Below are 21,047 nucleotides of genomic sequence, written 5' to 3'. Positions count from 1 at the left end.
ATGAGCACCCCATTTGGCTTGAGGATAGAAGTCAATATGTCTCACCCCTGCTAAAGAAGTTCCAAAATAAAGTAAAAAGAGTTTTTAAAAGAGGGATTGTTCCTCGGATGTGGAAGGAATCAACTAGGCCAAGTGCGAGCTTTCAATCAACCATACAATGGTACAAGACACAGGCTTTGGCAAATACCATGGTCAATGTTGGATAGTTATAGTATTCATGACAAAGACTCAAATGAATTACCTCCATAACAAATTGGCTTGATCATGCATATTAAATCTTCTTGCAAATTTTTTTGTCATTAATGGATGCATAAGAAAAATCAAACATGCATAAAGACATTCATTGCTAGCTCAATGTAGAACTTTCTTTCTATAACTTTGAGTATCACCCACCAATGGGAACATCAATATGTGGAAAAATATAACTAATTATTCTATCAAACATAAAACACAATTATTGCTTTTTCAAAGAAGATAATTGAACCTTGAAATAGGAAATATAAAAGAAAGTAGCACTTGGGGAAATCTTTGGATATGACATGGGAGGGCATAAGTTCAACATTCAAAGGGCGAGAATGGACACATAAATCAGGGCCTTTCACAATTGTGGTGACAAGGATCAAAGGGGAAAGTATAATGTTTGAATATACAAAAAAAGTAGCACCTTGGGGAAAACTTTAGAGTTGTCCCTAGAGAACTGGCCCACATGTGAGAGCATAAAGTTTAACCTATTCAGGACCTTTCACAATCGTGCCAACACAGTATCTTATTTTTCCTTCAATATCAAGATGTGGGGATGCGGTGAGGATTGGCTGAGAGAGAGAGAGGGGTGCAGTGGTCAGCTCACAGAAGGAACAAAAAATCGAAGCATTTACATGGCTACTTCTACACCAAGCCTTACGGATGAGAGCAAGGGCAAAGCAGTGATCACAAAGATTACCCTGTGCATCTTCTGTAAGCTCCACAACGAGTCAACCTGGCACCTCTTTTTGGAATGTCAGACGGTCAAGATATCGAGTGAGTTGCAAAGGTGAATTCAACTTTCAGCTTCAAATGGTTGAACTTTCTCATGTATCAAGATATAGTGTGTGTGTTAGTGATTACATTTGCTGGATCATATTGATTGTACCAAAAATAATATTGTTTAAAACAGGGGAAGCTGCTGGTGCAAGATCCTTTTAACACATGGAACTCCATCAATAGGAAGTGTGGCGCCATAAGAGGGGACAGTTACATTAGCAACACTAATGCTAAGATTGGTCTGGCAGTCGTTTCAGGAGGAACCTGACCCAAAAACCGAACTCAACATCATGCAGATTAAACATTACAAATGAGCAACATACGATAGTCTGAGTGCTGCCTTAAGGCGAGTGGGAACTACAAACTACTCAAAAGTGACTATATTCAGATCTGGCTAGCTAGGTCAGGAAGGCAGAAAGTGCATGTGACAGAATTAAGCAAGCAGGAGGGGAACAATTGGATGCACTGTACAGAATGATGTACCAGCTAATTGGCCCCATGGGGGACTACGCTCTTAGCAAGATAAATAGACAAGGGGCTGTAGCATTGGCTCAATGAGTTCATGAAAGAGGTAAACAAAAAAAGGAGGAACAATAAATATGCTTCCACCGTTCTATGCTGTAACATGTTGTCAATATGATTGACTGGGGGACAAAAGTTAGCAGCTGTTGATTACATTTTCGAGAACGTGTACCAAGTTGAAGGTTGGCCACACATGAGTCTCTTCATGGGTTAACCAAGCCGACGTCCTCTACACCCTTTTAGAATTCTTGGTTTCTTTTCTACTCTTAGAATTCTTGGCTGCTTTTTAGTACCTAGCATATAGAGGTCATGGTTAGGAATAAAATGGTTGAAATCGATATATATCGGTATCTCTGCCCATGACCATGGACATTAGTTGTACCACATTTATGCTTTGATTATAATAAAGTCTCCTTTTACAAAAGCAAAAAAGGACTTGCAAACATAACTATCTACATGACCTCACTGAGGGTTCAGAGATAACGACCCAAGTATAGGTGTCAACCCTTGATAAAATGAGGAGACAAATGCTTGGCCATACCAAACCCATTGAAAGTTTCACATCCAAACAACTCTTGGAGCTTGCTGTCACATACAATCCGCCTCTTGTCAGCAGGGTCCTGTCAACATGTGGCCACCCACGTCACATTAGAACTCGCATACCAGACAGACTACCTCTTTGTGTGTAGTAAGCCATTGGAAAAAAAAACAAAAAACGAAAGAACACAACCAAAAGCTAGTAATGTGTAAATGCTCAGAGAATGCACTGAAAATGATCAAAAGTTGGAAAGTCTGGACAATAATGAAGCCTTGAACTCGGGCATTCTCAACACATCATGGCATTAATCTTAATAGAGATGAGAATCCCAGCTAAAATGAAAATCAGCATGCTACATCATGCTCAAGCATCATGCGACATGTCGCCTAGCCAGAATGTAATGTCATCGTGTCTAGTCAAAGTGCTACATAAGCAATGCCTGGTGAGCATGTTACATCATCAGACTGAGATATACAAAGTTTGAGCCCCAAGTAGCTTGTCAAAGGTAAAGTCAATGTGTCATCAAGATAATAGGCCATTGCAGTGGAAGCTCCTTGGACCTGTACAACTCAAAAGTGCTAGGACCGTCATAGACGTGTCAGCTCCTTGACAACTCAGAGCCCCAAGCCACCTAGTGTCAAGACACACTAACAAAAGCATGGTTCTTTGAAACTACTTTGGAGCACAAAACCCAGAATGCACAGAGAAAGGAAGACATGACAAAACCCCAAGTAACTTGTCAAAGGCAAAGTCAATGTGTCATCAAGATAATAGGCCATTGCAGTGGAAGCTCCTTGGACCTGTACAACTCAAAAGTGCTAGGACCGTCATAGAGGTGGCAGCTCCTTGACAACTCAGAACCCCAAGCCACCTAGTGTCAAGACGCACTAACAAAAGCATGGTTCTTTAAACTACTAACAAAAGCATGGTTCTTTAAACTACTTTGAAGCACAAAACCCAGAATGCACATAGAAAGAAAGACACGAAAAAAGAAAAAGGAATGATAATGGAAGACTTCATTCTCTCAGCCTAATCTTGAAACTGAACAAAGCTTACAATTTCACAAATAATCTTGCTAGATCTGCTTACTAAGCTCAACTGCCAATAAACCAAGAAAACCTTCTATAATCCTGTTTCACAAGCTGAAATATGATGCAATACCAAGCCATGGACTGATGCATGGATTGATACTGTTCGGGCAGTTTCTTAAGGCTACTCCATATTTGTCAAAGCACCCCAACGTAATTAAAATGGCAATGGACATTTTACTAAATCATAAGTCTGATGTACACCCAGATGACCTACTGTAGAAGAGTCATGACATTTGTAAAGGATATGTTTCCTAATCTCAGTACAACCCGATACACAGACTCTATCATCCCGGACCAATAACCCGTTCTGAATCAAGTACTGACTACCAGCCACCTTCACAGGTGGTATGACTCCTGAATTCTGGTCGAAAACTATGGAGCTCCCCACCTGTGGCCTTCCCCCTAATCTCAAGGCTCCTCAAACCTGTCCAGATTAGGACCTAATCCCAAGGATTAGCGTTGTTGGATTTTATGCTGTGTATGCACCCAGGGGAGTGCTAGTGATCATCAGTAGGTTACTGGGGCACTTTTTACTTCAGTTAGTGGAGGTTTTTTCCCCAGTAGAGACTCCTCCCCAAGGGGGTGCTCGTGGAAGAGGACAACAGGCACAGGCACCAGGTCAGCCACTGCCTGTTCAAAGAACAAATGCTCAGAAGACATGGGATGCCAAAGATGCACAGGCCTTATCACTTATTGCATTGTCAGTACAGAGGTCTATTATACCTCATATTCGTTCAGCTGGCTCTTCACGGAATGCATGGGTGACTTTGGAGTAGTTGTATGGAGATGATATGTCTAGCCACTTGAACAAGCTGCAGGATTTGAGAGAGCAACTCATCAATGTAGATGAGATTATTCCTGAAACACAGCTTGTATCCACCATCTTAAACTCTTTGCCAAGATCCTACTTGGCTTTTCATACCTCTTTGAACCTCAGCATGAGGAATGCTGTTGAGCCCCTAAAGTATCAGGAACTTGTTGCTCTCTTGTTACAAGAAGAGCAAATCAGGAAGAACATGAACATGAACACGTTACACAAGTGCTGAACAAGCATTTACGACAGGTCAAAAAGGGAAAGGCAAGGTTCAGCCAAAGAGTTCAAATCAGAATTCAGATGATGGTGGTTCATCTCAGGATACCAAGAAAGGTGATGGACAGCCCAAGAAGAAGGGCAAATGTCATTACTGTAAGAAGCCAGGTCACTACATCACAGAGTGTAGGAAGAGGATTGCCAAAGAGAAGGCAAAGGAATCTGGGATGTTTGTAAATGATTCCTCTAAAACTCCTCCAGAGACTGCTTCTTTTGTTGAAGACAGGGATTACTGCTTCTACACATGCAGTTATGATGCCTCTTGGTCTTCACAGGCACTCAGTGTGACTGAACATGCATGTACTTGGTATTTTGATAGTGGTGCTTCAAAGCATATCACATCTCGCAGGGATTTGTTTTGTAATGTAGGCCCTGCCCTGTTGGCAAAACTGTTCAGTGTGCCAATAATGTTTCATATCCATCGTGGCATTGGGGAGATTCAGCTCACAGCTATTGATGGCTCTATTCTTCGCCTTACAGATGCCTCATATGTACCAGGGATAAAGAAGAATCTGTTGTCCATTTCTTCTTTAGCACAGTGTGGTATGCAAGTCAACTTTGATGATGACAAATGGTCAGAGACAAAGCTAATGCCTTGACCTTGATGCTTACTGGTACATTATGTCATGGACTTTATCAGTTGGATGCATTTCAGCCAGTGGATCAGTCCGCTTATAATGCATTCACTCTTACTCCAGCTATGGTTGATGCGGAGTTATGGCATGCTCGCATGGGGCATGTAAATTTTGGTAGTCTTATGCTTATGCAGCGACATAACATTTTGACAGACCTACCTCTTATGGAGAAGCCTCCAGATCACATATGTGAAGGATGTATTTTGGAAAAAATGCATCGGTTTTCCTTTCCACTTGATCAGGCTCTACGAGCAACTGCAAAGTTGCAGCTTATACACAGTGATCTTTGTGGTCCCATGCAGACGAAGTCATTAGGAGGTTGCTTCTACTTTGCTACATTTATTGATGACTTCTCTCGTATATGCTGGGTCTATCCGTTGACACAGAAATCACAGGTATATGATGCATTTTTGGCCTTTGTAGCACTTGCTGAAACAGAGTCAGGATGCAAGGTTAAGACTCTCTGTTCTGACCGAGGGGGGGAATATGTGTCACACATGTTGAATTCCTTTCTTGAGAGTAGAGGTATCAAGCATCAGTATACTACTCCTTATACTCCACAGCAAAATGGGGTTGCAGAAAGGAAGAATCGGTCACTCATGGAGATGGCGAGATGTATATTAAAGGCAAAGAAGCTACCACATATCTTTTGGGTGGAAGCTGTTATGTGTGCTTGTCATATTTTGAATCGATGTCCCACAAAGGCATTGGTTTCCATTACTCCTTTTGAGGCTTGGCATGGCCGCAAGCCTTCGGTATCACATTTTCGTACTTTTGGGTGCCTTGAGGCTTGCATATGCACACATACCCAAAGAGTTGAGGAGGAAGTTGGATGATAAAGCCACAAAATGTATTTTTGTTGGGTATAGCCGTGAGAGCAAGGGCTACCGGTTATATGACCCACTGTCCAAGAAGATATTCACTAGTCGGGATGTGATTTTTGATGAAAAATCAGAAATATCCATGGCTGGTTATGATGTAAATCAGGCTGAAAATGATGTGTTTGGTCTACTACCTATGGAGTTTCATTCCACAGTTGGTGATCCAACCCATGAGGGTGCAGGACAGCCAGCTAATCATGAAGATGGTGCAGAAATTCAGCAGGCAATTGAGCCAGAAGTTGAGCCAAATATGGGGCAACAGGCTCCACAGGTCAGACACATACCTAGATGGTATTTGAGTACATTACACGACAGCCATCTAGAGGGTCCTCTTGCTGGCCGTACTCGTAGGGAGACACGGACCAATGAGCATGCACACATCATGGATTTAAATATGGTTATGGCAGCTAGTTTACAGGATGATGATGAGCCTGATTCATTTGTGGATGCACGAGACAATGTGCATTGGAACAAAGCCATGCAAGATGAATTTGATTCGATTAAAAGAATCAAACATGGGATTTGGTTGATCTGCCCAAAGGCAAGAAAGCCATTGGTACTAAGTGGGTCTATAAGTTGAAAAGACATGCAGATGGATCCATTGACAGGTACAAAGCCCGTCTAGTTGCAAAGGGCTATGCACAGAAGAAGGGCATTGATTATGAGGAAACATTTGCTCCTACATCCCGTATGTCGACAGTTAGGAGTGTCATTGCATTGGCTGCACATCGTGGTTGGGTTGTTCATCAGTTGGACATCAAGACTGCTTTCCTACATGGGGACCTCGAGGAGGAAGTTTATGTACATCAGCCCATAGGTTTTGCAGAACATGGTCATGAAGGGAAAGTATGCAGGCTGAAAAATGCCTTGTATGGTTTGAAACAAGCTCCACGAGCTTGGTATGCAAAGATAGATGCTTTCCTGCTCACTCAAGGTTTTGTGAACAGTCCATCAGAAGCCACTTTGTATGTAAAGAAAGAAGAGAAAGATCTGCTGGTCATCAGTCTTTATGTAGATGATCTTTTGCTCATGGGATCAAATGATGACAAAATTGCAGCTTTTAAAGAGATACTGCAACAGACATTTGACATGTCTGATTTGGGGCTCGTACACTACTATTTGGGCATACAGTTTGTGCAGGATAACAGAGGCATTGGGTTGTTGCAATCTCGGTATGTTGCTAAACTTCTGGAGAAGTTTAAATTTCAGGATTGCAAGCCTATTAGCACTCCTATGGAGCCTGGGATGAAACTGTCACTACAGGATGACAGTATTTTATTTGATGCCACTACATATGCTCAGGCTGTTGGATGCCTTATTTACTTGAGTACTACACGGCCAGATATTCAGTATGCCGTATCTCAGTTGAGCAGATTCATGCACAGCCCGCGATTGTCACATTGGCAAGCTGTGAAGCGTGTATTTCGGTATTTGCAGGGTACCTTGTCTCTTGGATTGCTTTATCCCGAGGGGAGTGACATGCAGTTATATGCTTACAGCGATTCAAATTGGGCTGGTGATTTTGATACCAGACATTCCACTAGTGGAAATTGTTTCTTTCTTGGCTCTTCATGTATTTCTTGGCTAAGCAAGAAACAGACCACAGTAGCCACTTCGTCTTGTGAGACAGAGTACAGAGCAGCCTACACTACTACCGTTGAGTGTGTCTGGCTGCGTCGTCTCATGACTGATATGGATATTTCAGTGGAGGAGCCTACACCTATCTATACTGATAGTCAGAGTGCCATTGCCGTGGCCAGGAATCCTATGTTTCATGCTCGCACGAAACACATTGAGATTCACTATCATTTTGTTCGAGAGAGACTCCAGGCAGGTGATATCAGTCTAATCTACTGTCCTACAGATCAGAATGTGGCAGACATCTTCACCAAGGCATTACCACGTCCGAAATTCAAAGCATTCCGCACTGCTTTGAATTTGTTTCCTTTTGGTGCATGATGTACAGTGATCACATATCACTCTAGGGGGGTTTGTTGGGTTTTATGCTGTGTATGCACCCAGGGGAGTGCTAGTGATCATCAGTAGGTTACTGGGGCACTTTTTACTTCAGTTAGTGGAGGTTTTTTCCCCCAGTTTTAGCTTAGTTTCACTTATAATGATTTATAAGTGATTTGGTCCACCTGGCACACTTTATGGCCGGACCATGTGAACACACCTTTTAGGTCACATCTTTTATGTGGCTATTGTACTTCATTATATCACAATGAATAGATGAGCAGTCGTGTTCCTCTCTCTGACTCTCACGCCTCTTGCTGAAGTGCCTTCTAAACCCTAACCCTAACAGCTTAATCCCTTCAAGCGTTAGGTACATAACACAACTCTCCAAATGTTCTGACAATGGCAAATAATGAAAATGCAAACAGAACCCAACACACATCATTGCACCACGTCATATAATAGGATATATTTTATAACTCTTTGTAAGGACATGTAACGTACTTTTGATATAACATTTTCAAGAAGGATTACATATAAGAATCATATGGATGTATGTAGAAAGATTGTGAAGACTAGTGTTAAATGCATTCCAAGATTCAGTGGACCATTTATTTTCTTGGATTTGAGAGAAAAAATCCAACCTTGCATGTGAATGGTGTTAAAATCCATTGGGAGCACTGTTTGATCCATTGGCTGGCAAGTTTTGATGCAAACGTGGGAATGTCATTGACAACAGGAAGGTGACTTGGCATATGTGAAAATAACGTTGGGACCCCTAATACGAGCCACACATTTTTGCATCAATTGAATTCGCAATTAAAACTTCAAGAATAGTTTGCATTTTTGCATCAATTGAATTTGCACTTAAATGGCTAGCCTAGGGTAATTATCCTCAATGTTCTTCTTGAATCTTGATCTGAATCAATTGAAATTGGTCCTACTCCAACCTCCTAAGGTCTACACGTACACATCCAACATCATACTAGGAATGTATCCTTAGGTACAACAATTGTATCTTCATTGGTATGGACATCCGTAAACCACAAAACTCAAACAATATTATTTCCTTGTCCCTTCAATAACATGCACAGTTCGCAAGAGGCTTCATGCGGCTCCCAGCCTTGACTTGCTCTAGCCTTCACAAATCCTCGTCAAGCGGCACATAATATTTCCTCTTTGAGCACATGCAAGATGAAATCCTCCCTTGACAAGAGCAAGCTATGTGCTGCCTGACCAACTACTTTGAAAGGCTAAAACCCCCTTTTATGCCTCTCACCTTATGCCTTCCCTCTTCGAGTTGGCAACCTCAAAAACTGGCCTAGTCCTCTAGAATGGATCCGCCAAACCTTCTAAATACATGACATTGAACAATTTCTCCCCCCTAAAATGTTTACATCCTCAAATGATATCAAGAAATCTTTGCTCGCCTTCTCCCAAAAATATCTTTCCTCTGGCCTATCCTTCCATTTCACCACATGTTGTAAGTACTCCATACATCAAGTACATCATGTCCTTGCATTTAGAATCTTGTCTGGTTCATGTAGAAGACTAGGTGGCTCTGAGATTTCAACAAGCACCTCACCATCTACCAAGTTATCCTCATCACCCAACTTTCTTCTTAAGTGATTACATGGAACACTAGATGTTATAACAATTGTAACTTTGCAAGCCCTTACATGGTTCTGAGATTTCAACAAGCACCTCACCATCTACCAAGTTATCCTCATCACCCAACTTTCTTCTTAAGTGATTACATGGAACACTAGATGTTATAACAATTGTAACTTCGCAAGCCCTTGCAACATGCATCGAAAATTCACCTCCCATCACTCACTTGCTCTAGCCTTCATGTATCCTCCTCAAGCTCCATTAGTATTTCCTCTTTGAGGATTTTAATCACATGCTAGATTACCTTGCCGCAGTGCTTACCATGTGGCAATTACTTTCAAAGGCTAAAACACCCTTTTGGGCTTTTCGTCTTAGCACCCTAATTAATACCTTGAGTGTCCGCTAGGCCTTCCCTCTTCACATTGGCCACCTCAAATATTGGCCTAGCCCTCTAGATTCCCTAGACACGCATCCATCCTTGAAAGAATCATGAATATACAAGACATGTTACCCTTGGGTTCTATGACATTGCTTTTACACAATGCTTTGGGGTCCCTCACTAGTGAGCACGCTATGTTCAATTTATTACTCGGGTTAAAAAACACACAAAAGCAAGCAAAAACCCGTAGCCCACTTTTCGAGATCTAAGAATATAATAGACCTTCAAGGGTTAAAGTGGTTACCCAAAGCTATTATAGGCTCTTTGGACAGAAAAGGTATGCTTGTAAAAACACAATAAGCAAGCGTCGTAGTGCCTCACAATATTGATTTAGGGCTGGTTACCAAACCTGCAATTGCTTTCCTTTTATGTACCCCCAAATGCGCTTGACCACTTCTGCTCTTGGAAGCTCGCTTTCCCCTGTACCAAGAAAATTTATGAGCGCCTCTGAAAGAGGATAAGGAGCCGTGAACCCAGTCACTCGTGCCTTCCCTCCTTCCTTCTCAGGAGCCTCATTCTTATCCGGCTTGGGCCTCTTTGGCTTTGGCTCTTCTCCATCTGATTACACAATGTATCACTATGTCACCTTACACACTTTAACACAAAAAGCAAGCAAAAGAAACTACCATGCGTTACCTGCAGGACTGTCAAGTGACCAAATATGTTTAGATAGCAACTTATTCATCTTGAACATGTCAGTTGACTCGCATCCAAGCAAAGCCCGTAAAGCATCATCACAAACGATCTTACGCCTGTTTGCTGGGTCTTGTAGATTCTTTTCTCGAATGTAAACCCAAAGTGACTTGACAACCTGCTTCAACATTACACAAACCACCTCCCCATTAGCCATACCACAAGTATATCTCAAACCATAGTTTTCATTATTTACCTGAGTTCTTGACAATTCTTTCTCTCCTATAATAGCCTGAAGCTCTGGAGAAAGTCCACATGGCTTAATCAACCCACCTCCAGTCCCTCTTTTCTTTTTCTCCTTTTGTAAGCTGCAACCAATAAGAAAGATTTTTAATATGCGTCTCTTAAAACTTTTAGATCATACTTTTTAAAAGAACTTCGTAAAAAGGTCTGCCTATTTTTGAAAAGGGGGGAAGGGCGAGGGAGTATCACCAACCTAGACATTTCCTAAGGTGCCCAAATAGTTATTGGAGGTCCAAGCTTTGGGTATCCAGTGTTAGAAGTCATCTCCTGTCTACTTTTATACACTAGGGCCTTTGTTGTAAGTGTGCCCACCCTTATGAGGTGTTTTATCATTTTTCCTCACTCCCCGTATTTTTTCCCATTTTCCAATGGTGTGGAGGGATGCCAGAGGTTGGCAGGAGCACCTAGTGGCTGGCCGACTGACCCATCAGCAGACATGTGACTGGCCGACTGCCCAACAGCAGTCGTGGAGTATTTTTACTGCTGGCCGACTTGCTGTATGCAGTCGTGTACCTCTATACTGCTGGCCGACTTGCTGTATGCAGTCGTGGGCTTCATTTACTGCTAGCCGACTTGCTGTATGCAGTCGTGGGCTTCATTTACTGCTGGCCGACTGCTCATGCAGTCGTGGAGGGCACCAGTGCTGGCCGACTGCTCACATGGGGCATATAAATAGGCCCCATGCCCCCACCACTTTCTCATTCAGTCTTTTGCGGGATCTTGTGTATAGAGAAGAGTTTACACACCTATCTCTCTGTGTTTCTTGTGCTGTCTATTTTCTGCATTCTACTTGCTCTTGTCTACCCAAGTTTGGTTATCATTTCCGCTGCATATTCTGACATGGTATCAGAGCCCTAGGCTCGTGATAGATCTTGGGAGTTTTTCTGAGCAAGAGGGGGAACGTTAGGTTGCTGATTGGTGGACTGTTTTGGACTGTTTGGGAAGAGAAGGTGCAAGAGAAAGGCGGGTTAAAGGTGCTGGACAGCCACTTGCAGGTTTTACAGATTTTTTTTTTCCCACCCACCCACCCTTTCAGTTTATTCCCCACGATGGCAGATTTACTAGAGATGGCTGAGAAGCACGTGAAGATTCCGACTCTCCCCACGTCCCAGTGGATCGTCAGTTGGACGGGTCCAATTACGGCATCTGGAAGGTCATGATGGAGTCCGTGCTGGAGTCATATGATCTTGCTGATTTCATCATCATCGGGGTTCCAAGAGGAAGGGGAGTTACTGTCGACGAGGAAGGACCGAGAGGCACAGGCACACATGTGGGATCGTGTCAATGCCAGGGTCCGGTCATTTATTTTCCTCAACTGCACACCACAAGTGATCAATCATGTAAAGCACATGACGCTGGCGAGAGGCATATGGGAGCACTTGGCTTCTTTGTATGACAGGGTATCACCCATGAAACGGATCTCCTTGGAAGTGCAGATGCGGGTTATGAACCCTGCAAAGTCCTCGACGATGCGAGAACACATAAACAAGCTGCACGCCCTTCAGCAGGAAGTCCTACAAGTTGGGAAAGAGATATCATCTGAAGACATGGCCATCACTTTGTTGTCCCACTTGCCTGCTCAGTATTCTGCTTTCTATTCCTCATTGATTACGAGTGGCAGGCTTAGCACCATTACCTGGGAGGAGCTTGTGCCAATGGTCTTGGACCAGGAGGAACGTTTCACGAACCCTCCTCACAGCGGAGGTTCGGAGGCCTTAACTAGCCAACGGTCGAAAGGCCGGAATAACAAGGGCAAAGGGAAGGCTTCACCGGAGAAGTCTTCTGAGAAGAAGCCTGATTCAGAACGAGAGAAGCTGAAGGCCGAAAGATCTTGTAATGATTGTGGCGAGAAAGGCCACTATTGGAGGAAGTGCCCTAAGCAGACAGGGAAGAGTGTTGATTCCTCAGCCTCAGCTGCAAAGGCTCCGGCATTTGTGCACTTAGAGATGATGGACTCCAACGCTTCATCATCTTCGAACGAGGAGGCAGTTGGCTTCACTGCGAAGGATACCCGGGAATGGATTCTTGACAGTGGTGCTTCCAGGCACATGACTCCATCCCGTGACTTCTTTCTGGATCTGAAACGGCAGTCAAGTCGCATCTTTATTGGTGACAACTCCACTATCCCGATACATAGTGAGGGCCGGATGGAGATTATTCCTGACGGCAAAGGGGGCAAGCATGCTTCCCGTGTTCTTTATGTCCGTGCTCTGGGTTTCATCTTCTGTTAGTGCATGAAGTATGCAAGACTGGCTTTCGGGTGGAATTTGAAGAGCATTCAGTTGCTCTAAGGGACCGTGAGACTGGCCAGGTTGTTTGGGAAGGCGGTGTGGAGAATGGTATCTACAAGCTCTCTGCACTCTCCTCATTGACAGGTTCTCAGGTCAGAGATTTGTGGCACTTTCGTTTTGGCCACTTAAATGTGGACGCATTGAGGCGAGCTTTCCGAGACCAGATGGTGGTTGGCTTGCCAGATGTTGGTAGTAGGCAAGGGCGTTGCAGTTTTGCATACGTGGTAAGTAGCACAGGGAATCCTTTCCGAAGCAAGCTTCCAGGCGGGCTTCGAAACCATTGGAGTTGATTCACACTGACTTGTGTGGACCTGAGTAGACACCATCTTTGGGAGAGTCTCTTTACTTTATGCTGCTGCTTGATGATTGTACCAGATTCACGTGGGTCTACTTTCTTTCCCAGAAGGACCAAGCTTTCGCTCGGTTCAAGGATTGGCACGTGATGGTGGAGAAAGAGTCTGGATTTCAGGTCAAGACTCTCAGGGCTGATAAAGGAGGTGAATTCTCCTCGACTGTATTTCTCAGATTTTGTGCAGATCATGGCATCAAAAGGGAACTAGCCAATACTGGATCGCCTTCGGAGAATGAAGTTGTCGAGCGCAAGAACAAGACTGTGGTGGAGATGGCGAGGACCATGCTGGAGCATCGTGATCTTCCTTGTCCACTTTGGGGAGAGGCTATGGCAACGGCTGTCCATACCCTCAACCGATCTCCGACGACTTCAGTACCCCATATGACTCCATTTGAGGCATACTTTGGCAGGAAACCTGATGTCTCGCACTTCCGTGTCTTTGGGAGTGACGCGTATGTACATATTCCGAAGAAGCAGAGGGGGAAGCTTGACTCCAAGTCCCGCAAGCTTGTATTTGTGGGATATAACCCTCTTTCCAAGGGATACAGGTTGTATGATCCAGACAGGAACGAGATTGTTGTCAGCCGGGATGTGGTCTTTGACGAGCATGTTCCAGTATCCACTGTCGAGGAGCCGCCACTTCTTGGAGATCCAGAGGAGTCTGATGATGATTCCCAGACCATCATTCCAGTTGATCAACCTCAGTCAGCACAGGAGGTTGAGCCCGCAGCTGGAGTAGAGCCCCCGCGACCACAAGAGGCTCCACGATCTGTTCGAGTACCTAGGTGATTGGACACCCCAAGTGTAGAGAAGGTTGCCTTGTTGTTTGCCTTGAGCCCAGGGCCTTTGGAGCATCAAAAATCAGCCTTGATGTCTGCTGTCCAGCAGTCAACCAGCCCAGGAGATGAGCCAGAAGCAGTCACCTACATCGAGAGAGAGAGAGAGAGAGAGAGAGAGAGAGAGAGAGAGAGAGGAGTCGCTCCTATCTGCAGCACATGTAGGAGCACGCGATCAACCTTTAAGCAGCCTTGGAAGAAGTCAACCAGCCCCAGAGATGCGGTCCAGCCTATCAAAACCCTAGAGTGTTCCAAACACTAGAAACAGCTCAAAGTAGGCACCTAGCTGCTTTTTGGCTTCTCCCCTCCTAGATTAGCAACTTGTGGAGCTAATATTGCATGAAGAGCTGCCCACCCTTGAGTAATGGCCAAGTTTCATTAAAAATTGGTCCAACTAATGTGAACACTCTATAAACTGTCCGCCCAAAGTGTATGTGAACACTTTATAATTTGACCACCCAAATTTAAGTGTATGTGAACACATGCGCTCATAACCTTAGTATAATAAAATATAAGCTATAAATTGAGGTGGGGTCACTTACTACCTGCAAAACACATAAGACCGTTGCCGCAGTCCCAAACAGGTGTGCACACACATGTCCACAGGTTTCCAGGCGTCCCCAGAGCCCATGGACAGTCACATACAGAAATACCAAGCCTTGTCCAGGTAGCTAAGACAAGTCATTCATGCATCTCAAATCACACAAATGTTTTATGCACAATATTCTAGATTCCATCTCCCAACTTATTCATCTTGTTCAGAACTTGTCTCGAGCACCGTCCCATTCAGGTAGAAGGGATGCTCACCAGGGTGTCCACCCTTCCATGAGACTTCATCACCATGCCAGGAACTCTCACCAGGGTATCTACCCTTCCTTGAAGCCCTTCCACATGTACTGAGCCATGCCAAGAACTCACACCAGGATATCAATCTTTCCATGGAGTCATTCCACATGTAGCAAACCATGCCAGGAACTCACACCAAGATCTCAATCCTTCCATGGAGGGAGTCCTTCCACATGTACTAAACCATGCCTGGAATACACACCAGCGTCTATACCTACCCTTCCATGGTGTTGGTCTGGAATGACGTACCATCCATGTACCTGTTGATTTGAGGGTTGTACCGGTTGATGAAACCGGCCTCTGGTAGAAACCAAAGTGCGGTAGACTAGCAGTCACCCTTCCACTTGTAGTCCAAATATAAAAACAAATTTCATTGGAGCTAGAATGCCCCAAAACTGAAATGAGAACGACACCTGTTGGCCCCAAAGCTTGGCGCCCCTTGCGGTATTTCTTTATTCAAATTCAAAAATATGTAAACCTGAGTACAACAAAACCAGCCAGGAGAATACACCTGTATGTCTAATCTGGCAGCCCACAAGACCTCTTAGCATAGAGGATTCACACACAGATCTGTGTCCCACAAAAGCAACACTGTGCTTCCCTCTGATCAACCAAGACAATTCAGCAGGGCAGCCTTGAGCACACATCTGGCATATCTCATGTACATGGTTCCATGACTCAGCACAAACATACATCCACTGTCCAATCTCTGTTTCCACCCTTTCAATCTGCCATACCCCTCCTCTCACAAGGGGCCAGATAACACAACTCTGCAGCAGACATAAGCCAATGGAAAGAAAGAAAGATGGACAAGTTCAGAGCTTACCAATCTCAGTGTGTGGTTCTGCACTCATGAGGCCAATCGTACCAGTCTGTACTTTCCTCCTTGCAACCACTTGACTGATACACCAACTAAGCTCTGAGAAAACTCAGCCTGCAACTGGAGATGCACCGCCCACTACTGTTCAGGTCTGAATAGAACTGGAACCAGTTGTACCTGTCCGTACAGGTCAGTAAATCACCACTGTACCTGTCCGTACAGTCTCTGCAACTGCCTGTACCGTACAGATCAGTACCTGCACAGCAGCCGCCTGCTGTTTGTTCCTGCCAGCACAGCCTGAATCAGCACCGCCTGATTAGCCTATCCTTCCTGCATGAGAACTACCCCAATGCTGTTTCCACATGCATCACACTAGACAACAAAAGCCTTTCGGAGGTCCGATAATACCAATACTGGATCCGAAGTAAGCTTTTCTTTAAGCTTTTTGAAGGCTGTAATTTCCTGATCAGCCCATCTAAACAGAGTTGCCTTCTTTGTCAAGGCATGAAGGGGCAAAGCAATTTCAGCAAAATACCGTATGTGCCGCCTATAATAGGAACACAATCCCAAAAAGCTGCGTACATCATGCACGGTCTTCAAATCTGGCCAATTAAGAATTGCTTCCACCTTCGATGGATCCATACGGACTCCATGCTTAGACACAATATGCCCCAAGAAATGTATCTCTTGCAAGAAAAACTCACTCTTCTTGCCATTAATAACCAACCTATGGTTCAGGAGTTCTGCGAACACAATGGCCAAATGCCTTCTATGCTCTTCCTCAGTTTGTGAATGCACAATCATATCATCAAAGAATGTGCCCACAAACGCTCTATGAGGCCGGAAAATCCTGTCCATCATTCTGTTAAATGTGGCAGGTGCATTTGTCAAACCAAAGGGCATAACCAAAAACTCATACAACCCAAACGTGGTTCGAAATGCTGTCTTATGCACATCCTCGGGTCTAATACGTATCTGATGATACCCAGTTTTCAAGTCAATCCGACTAAAAACTGTGGAGCCCTGTAAGCGGTCCAAAATGTCATCGATCCTCGGAATGGGGAATCGATTCTTGATGGTATTCTTGTTCAGCGTCCTGTAGTCAATACACATGCGCCAAGAACCATCCTTCTTTTGCACTAAGAGTACAGGTGAGCAAAAGGGTGATGAGCTAGGCTGTATCAACCCTTTATTCAATAGCTCCTGTACCTGACTCATAATTTCTTCTTGTTGGGCTGCACTAACACGGTACGGCGGTCTATTTGGAGAAGTACTACCAGGAATCAGATCAATGGCATGATCTTCTTGCCTCTCCGAAGGAAGTTCCCCTGGCAATGACTCGGAAAAACAATCTTGGAATCCACATAAGAAATCAGTCCTGTCCTTATCTAACATAGACAAATTAGACTTAGACTCATCATCTTTTGCATCCTTTACATAAATCAAGTACGCGGAAAGATGCTTTTTCATTACTGATGAAATTGCCGAAGCTCATACAATAGGAACAGATTCCCCTTTAAGTTTTACATCCAAAACATGTTCTTTCCCTCTATGAATCAAAGTGATCTTCCTATTGTATGTATCCACCACCGCATGTACTCTGTGGCACCATGGCATACCCAACAAAACATCACATCCATCAAGTGGCATGATGAAAAACTCTTCGCTGTCCACATAACCCTGCAAATGAAGAGCTTCCCAATAATAGGAGTGACGGGTTCTGCATACCCAAGACAAGCCATGTTAGCTATGTATCCCTAAGGATCCTGCTTTAAAGAAACTAATCCTCCATGAAGCTCATGATAGCCCTACTGCTGCTGCAGGACACCCAGGCTATATAAAAACATTAAATGCTGTAAGAAGGAGCTTTCATTGGGCAGGCTTGAAAAATGATGTGCTTCGGTACTTGAAAGAATGTCTCTCATGCCAAAGGATCAAAGCTGAAAGAGTCAAGATGCCTGGAAAACTTCAACCCTTAGATATTCCCCAAATGAAGTGGGAGTGCATTAGTATGGATTTTGTCACAAGTCTCCCCACTGTTCAAGGAGGATATGACTCCATTCTGGTAGTAGTGGACTTACTTACCAAAGTAGCTCACCTTATACTAGCAAAGAATATCAAGGCATTTTGATCTCTTACTTTGCCCCATGCCCTGCACAACTCAGTCTCTTCACCACCTGGCTGTTCCCCAACAAGATCAAGAACTAACCCTGCAGAAGGTTTTGGTTTCCTTGACTTGGGTTCTCCTTTATTGTCAGAGTCCTTTTGGGACTTTCTCTTGGGATAATTAAAAGACATATGTCCCTCTTCTGTCCACCAGTAGAAACATTTCCGAGCATCCCTCAAAGCCTGTCTCTTCTCAGGAGTTCTCTTGGGCATTGGCAACTTCTTATACCGCGTCTCTGTAGACCCTTTTGCGTCACGCGAAGCATGCCCAGACTTTTCAGATTTCTTGCTCGAGTTCTTACTGCCTTTAAATCCAGATGAGACTCCAGTGAGTAACGCATTAGCTATCATAGCATTCTCTATCATCTGTGACATGTTTGTTACTAGAGTCTTGATGCAATAGTCACGCACTTCCTTGGGCAGCCTACAACAATACTTCTCCACCTGCTCAGACAAAGGCACTGCATGGTAAGAAGTAACTGGGAGTAAAGCTTCCCAAAAATTCTTGTTATAATCCTCAAGATTTTCACACTTTGATGCATCCAACTTGTGCCATGTTGTCATTACATCCACCTCAAAAGTAGATGCATACGGAAGAGAACACCTATTTAAATTATACCCAAGTAGATGGTGCTATGCCCTGCAAAAGAAGAGTAGACCACCACTGCAATGCATTGCCTTTGAGAAAAGTCGCAGCTAAGGGTGTAGGAAAGGCCCTTAAGGCTTTGGGGTGGCCCATAGGGCTGTCCCTTTGCCTACCTGCCCACATACGAGGATATGTATGCTACAAGACTTCTAAACCTATGACTAGTGTCCTAGGTAGAGCCCGATACACCTCTACATCATTCCAGAGGGTTGACTCGCAATATGGACTGGCACTGCTCCATGTGCAGGACATGCACAGTTGACCAAGACCATGTACAGGACTTGTACACCTGACCCTGTAAGCTTAGAGTGGAACCCTAGCTGATTCGTCCCAGACTAGGGCTCACAAGGGGCCAATTACCACACAAAAAGTCCTGCACTGCTGTAAAGATATGTCCACGTGGGGATTCAGCATTAGGTCTCAACGTGCACACATATATGATCTGGACTCGCTGAATTGTAATATTGATATTGGGATCAATCTTTTGTTCGGATAGATTTTGACTTCCAAGATGATACAATTTGTGTGGTGGATGCTGTTTTGGAACACATATCCATTGCGTTCCTATAGTGGGGACATCAACGGGTCCACAAATTTGTACTCAAGTAAAACTAATATTTTATTGACATTCATTGAGGCACATGTAATAGCCTTAAGCTTATGTCCAAGGAATTGTTGACTCGTGACGTTATTTTAGATTACCGAAACCCAGTAGAGCATATAATGCTATTTTAGCACAATTTTACCTTTGGCATAGTGAGTGATGGAAACTTGAAGTTGTTGGACACTTCAAGTAGTTCTACGTTTGATTAAGTATGAGTTCTTGTTGATAATGCTTGCGGTCTATCCGGCAAACAAGAGACTGAAATAGACCTTGGTAGAGATGTTGTAAACTTGTATGCATATGTCTCCAAGGGATCATTTGATAGGGAGAGAGATCCCTATGGTCAAAATTGCCTACTAAGCATATGATTGCCGGTAACAATTAAATTATGTTTGGTATGGGTATTAGCCCAGATTCCTTGGAGCTTTACGTAGCATGGATTTCCTTGTTGAAATACAGAAGGTTGAAGCTCATGCTACATTCCCTCTCAGAGGTATTTTGGAGAGGATACAATTTTGGGAAGCTGGTTCTGATGCCTTGGATCATGTCCGGGAAGAAGGGAGGGCTAAAATCATATGCTAATTGCCTTGGCAAGCGGCGCTGCGCATGGTGATGGGTAATGGGTAATGGGCGTAATGGGTCTCCGATGTTGAACCTCCTAGAGACACCCCCCCCTCCAACTGGGGTTGCAAAGTTGGACTGTAAACCTTGCAGAAATCAAAAAAAAAGGAAGAACTCCTGACTGAAATTCGGTTTTATGGATACTTGTATAATCTGACTGTTTTTCCCCAGGTTGCCCATGGATAGGATCCTCTTATAAATGCAAGGAAAAGTAGCCTCTACTTCTATGTGTATTATGTTTAACTGGATGTTAGGTCGCAAAAAGAAAAAGAAAAAACCTACCTATCTTTCTTTGCCCTGTCAATTTTGGCCTGCAAGCGCCTAGAATCTGGCTCTGGGAGCTCACCATCGTCTTCTTCATCATCTGATTCTTCTTCTGCAGCACAATCTCCTCCATCTACTCCAGTTTGTGCTTCTGGTTCTTTTCCTTCCTTGTGTTGTTGTTGCTGCTGCTGCTGCTGCGATTGCAGGTAAAGGTCCACCTGCTCCCTGATGAAGGCCTTTTTATCTGTCAGATCAGTCCCCAGGTCCTCCTCCAACTGCCTCCTTATGGCAGAAGTGGTGGTGGTGGTCAGATCAGCCTTCTCCAAAACCTCCACAATCCTCTTCACAATCTCCTTGTCAGACACCGCCATCTTCTTCTTCCAGGATTTCAAGCCAGCACCGAAAAACGAAGCTTTCAGCAAGGCGTTAGTGCAGAAAAGCTAGGATTTCGGACAAGGCCCATGGGTTTCTGCATAGAAAAAACAGGGTTCCTGCACTAGAAAATTAGGGCTTCGCGGTTTGCAAGCTTTAGCCTATAACCGTGGTCAATAAATAATTATTAGTATAAATAACGATTTTTCCCCTTGTTTTTTGCAAAATGTTCTTGCTTTCCTAATTCACATTATCTACATGTCCATGTCTCCCCTTTACAATATTCTAATTTAATACCATGTACACGTGGCCTAACATCACTATGATGTGTGGTACAACACTGTCCTAGGTAGATGGAAGGGTTTAGTCAACACCATAAGGTTTAGTCAACACCATATGTACCCTTTAATCTTGATTTTTTCACAACATTTTAGATCTAAAGGTCTAAATTATTTATTGTCCTGCGATGCAATTGAATAGCATTTTGTACCATATATGGTAGTGAAGCTG

The 21,047-nt window shown here is 43.9% G+C and overlaps 1 protein-coding gene across 1 annotated transcript; it reads right to left on the bottom strand.

Annotated features, from left to right (window-relative positions):
- Positions 1 to 1,636: 1,636 nt before the first annotated feature.
- On the bottom strand, positions 1,637 to 20,713 carry LOC147623041 (uncharacterized). Its single transcript, XM_086821071.1, has 5 exons — positions 20,184 to 20,713; positions 10,673 to 10,784; positions 10,420 to 10,594; positions 10,133 to 10,341; positions 1,637 to 2,162 (listed from the first exon to the last, which is right to left on the bottom strand). The coding sequence occupies exons 1-5, from the start codon at positions 20,534 to 20,536 to the stop codon at positions 2,043 to 2,045; spliced, it is 969 nt and encodes a 322-aa protein (XP_086677197.1). The 5' UTR covers positions 20,537 to 20,713; the 3' UTR covers positions 1,637 to 2,042.
- Positions 20,714 to 21,047: the final 334 nt, after the last annotated feature.

This window comes from Cibotium barometz, chromosome 27 (genome assembly GCF_041138505.1).
Source record: "Cibotium barometz isolate CiBa-2024 chromosome 27, ASM4113850v1, whole genome shotgun sequence".
In the NCBI taxonomy this organism is placed as follows: domain Eukaryota; kingdom Viridiplantae; phylum Streptophyta; class Polypodiopsida; order Cyatheales; family Cibotiaceae; genus Cibotium; species Cibotium barometz.
The sequence above is the reverse complement of the archived record's forward strand: the minus strand, read 5'-3'. Positions and strand labels throughout refer to the sequence as shown.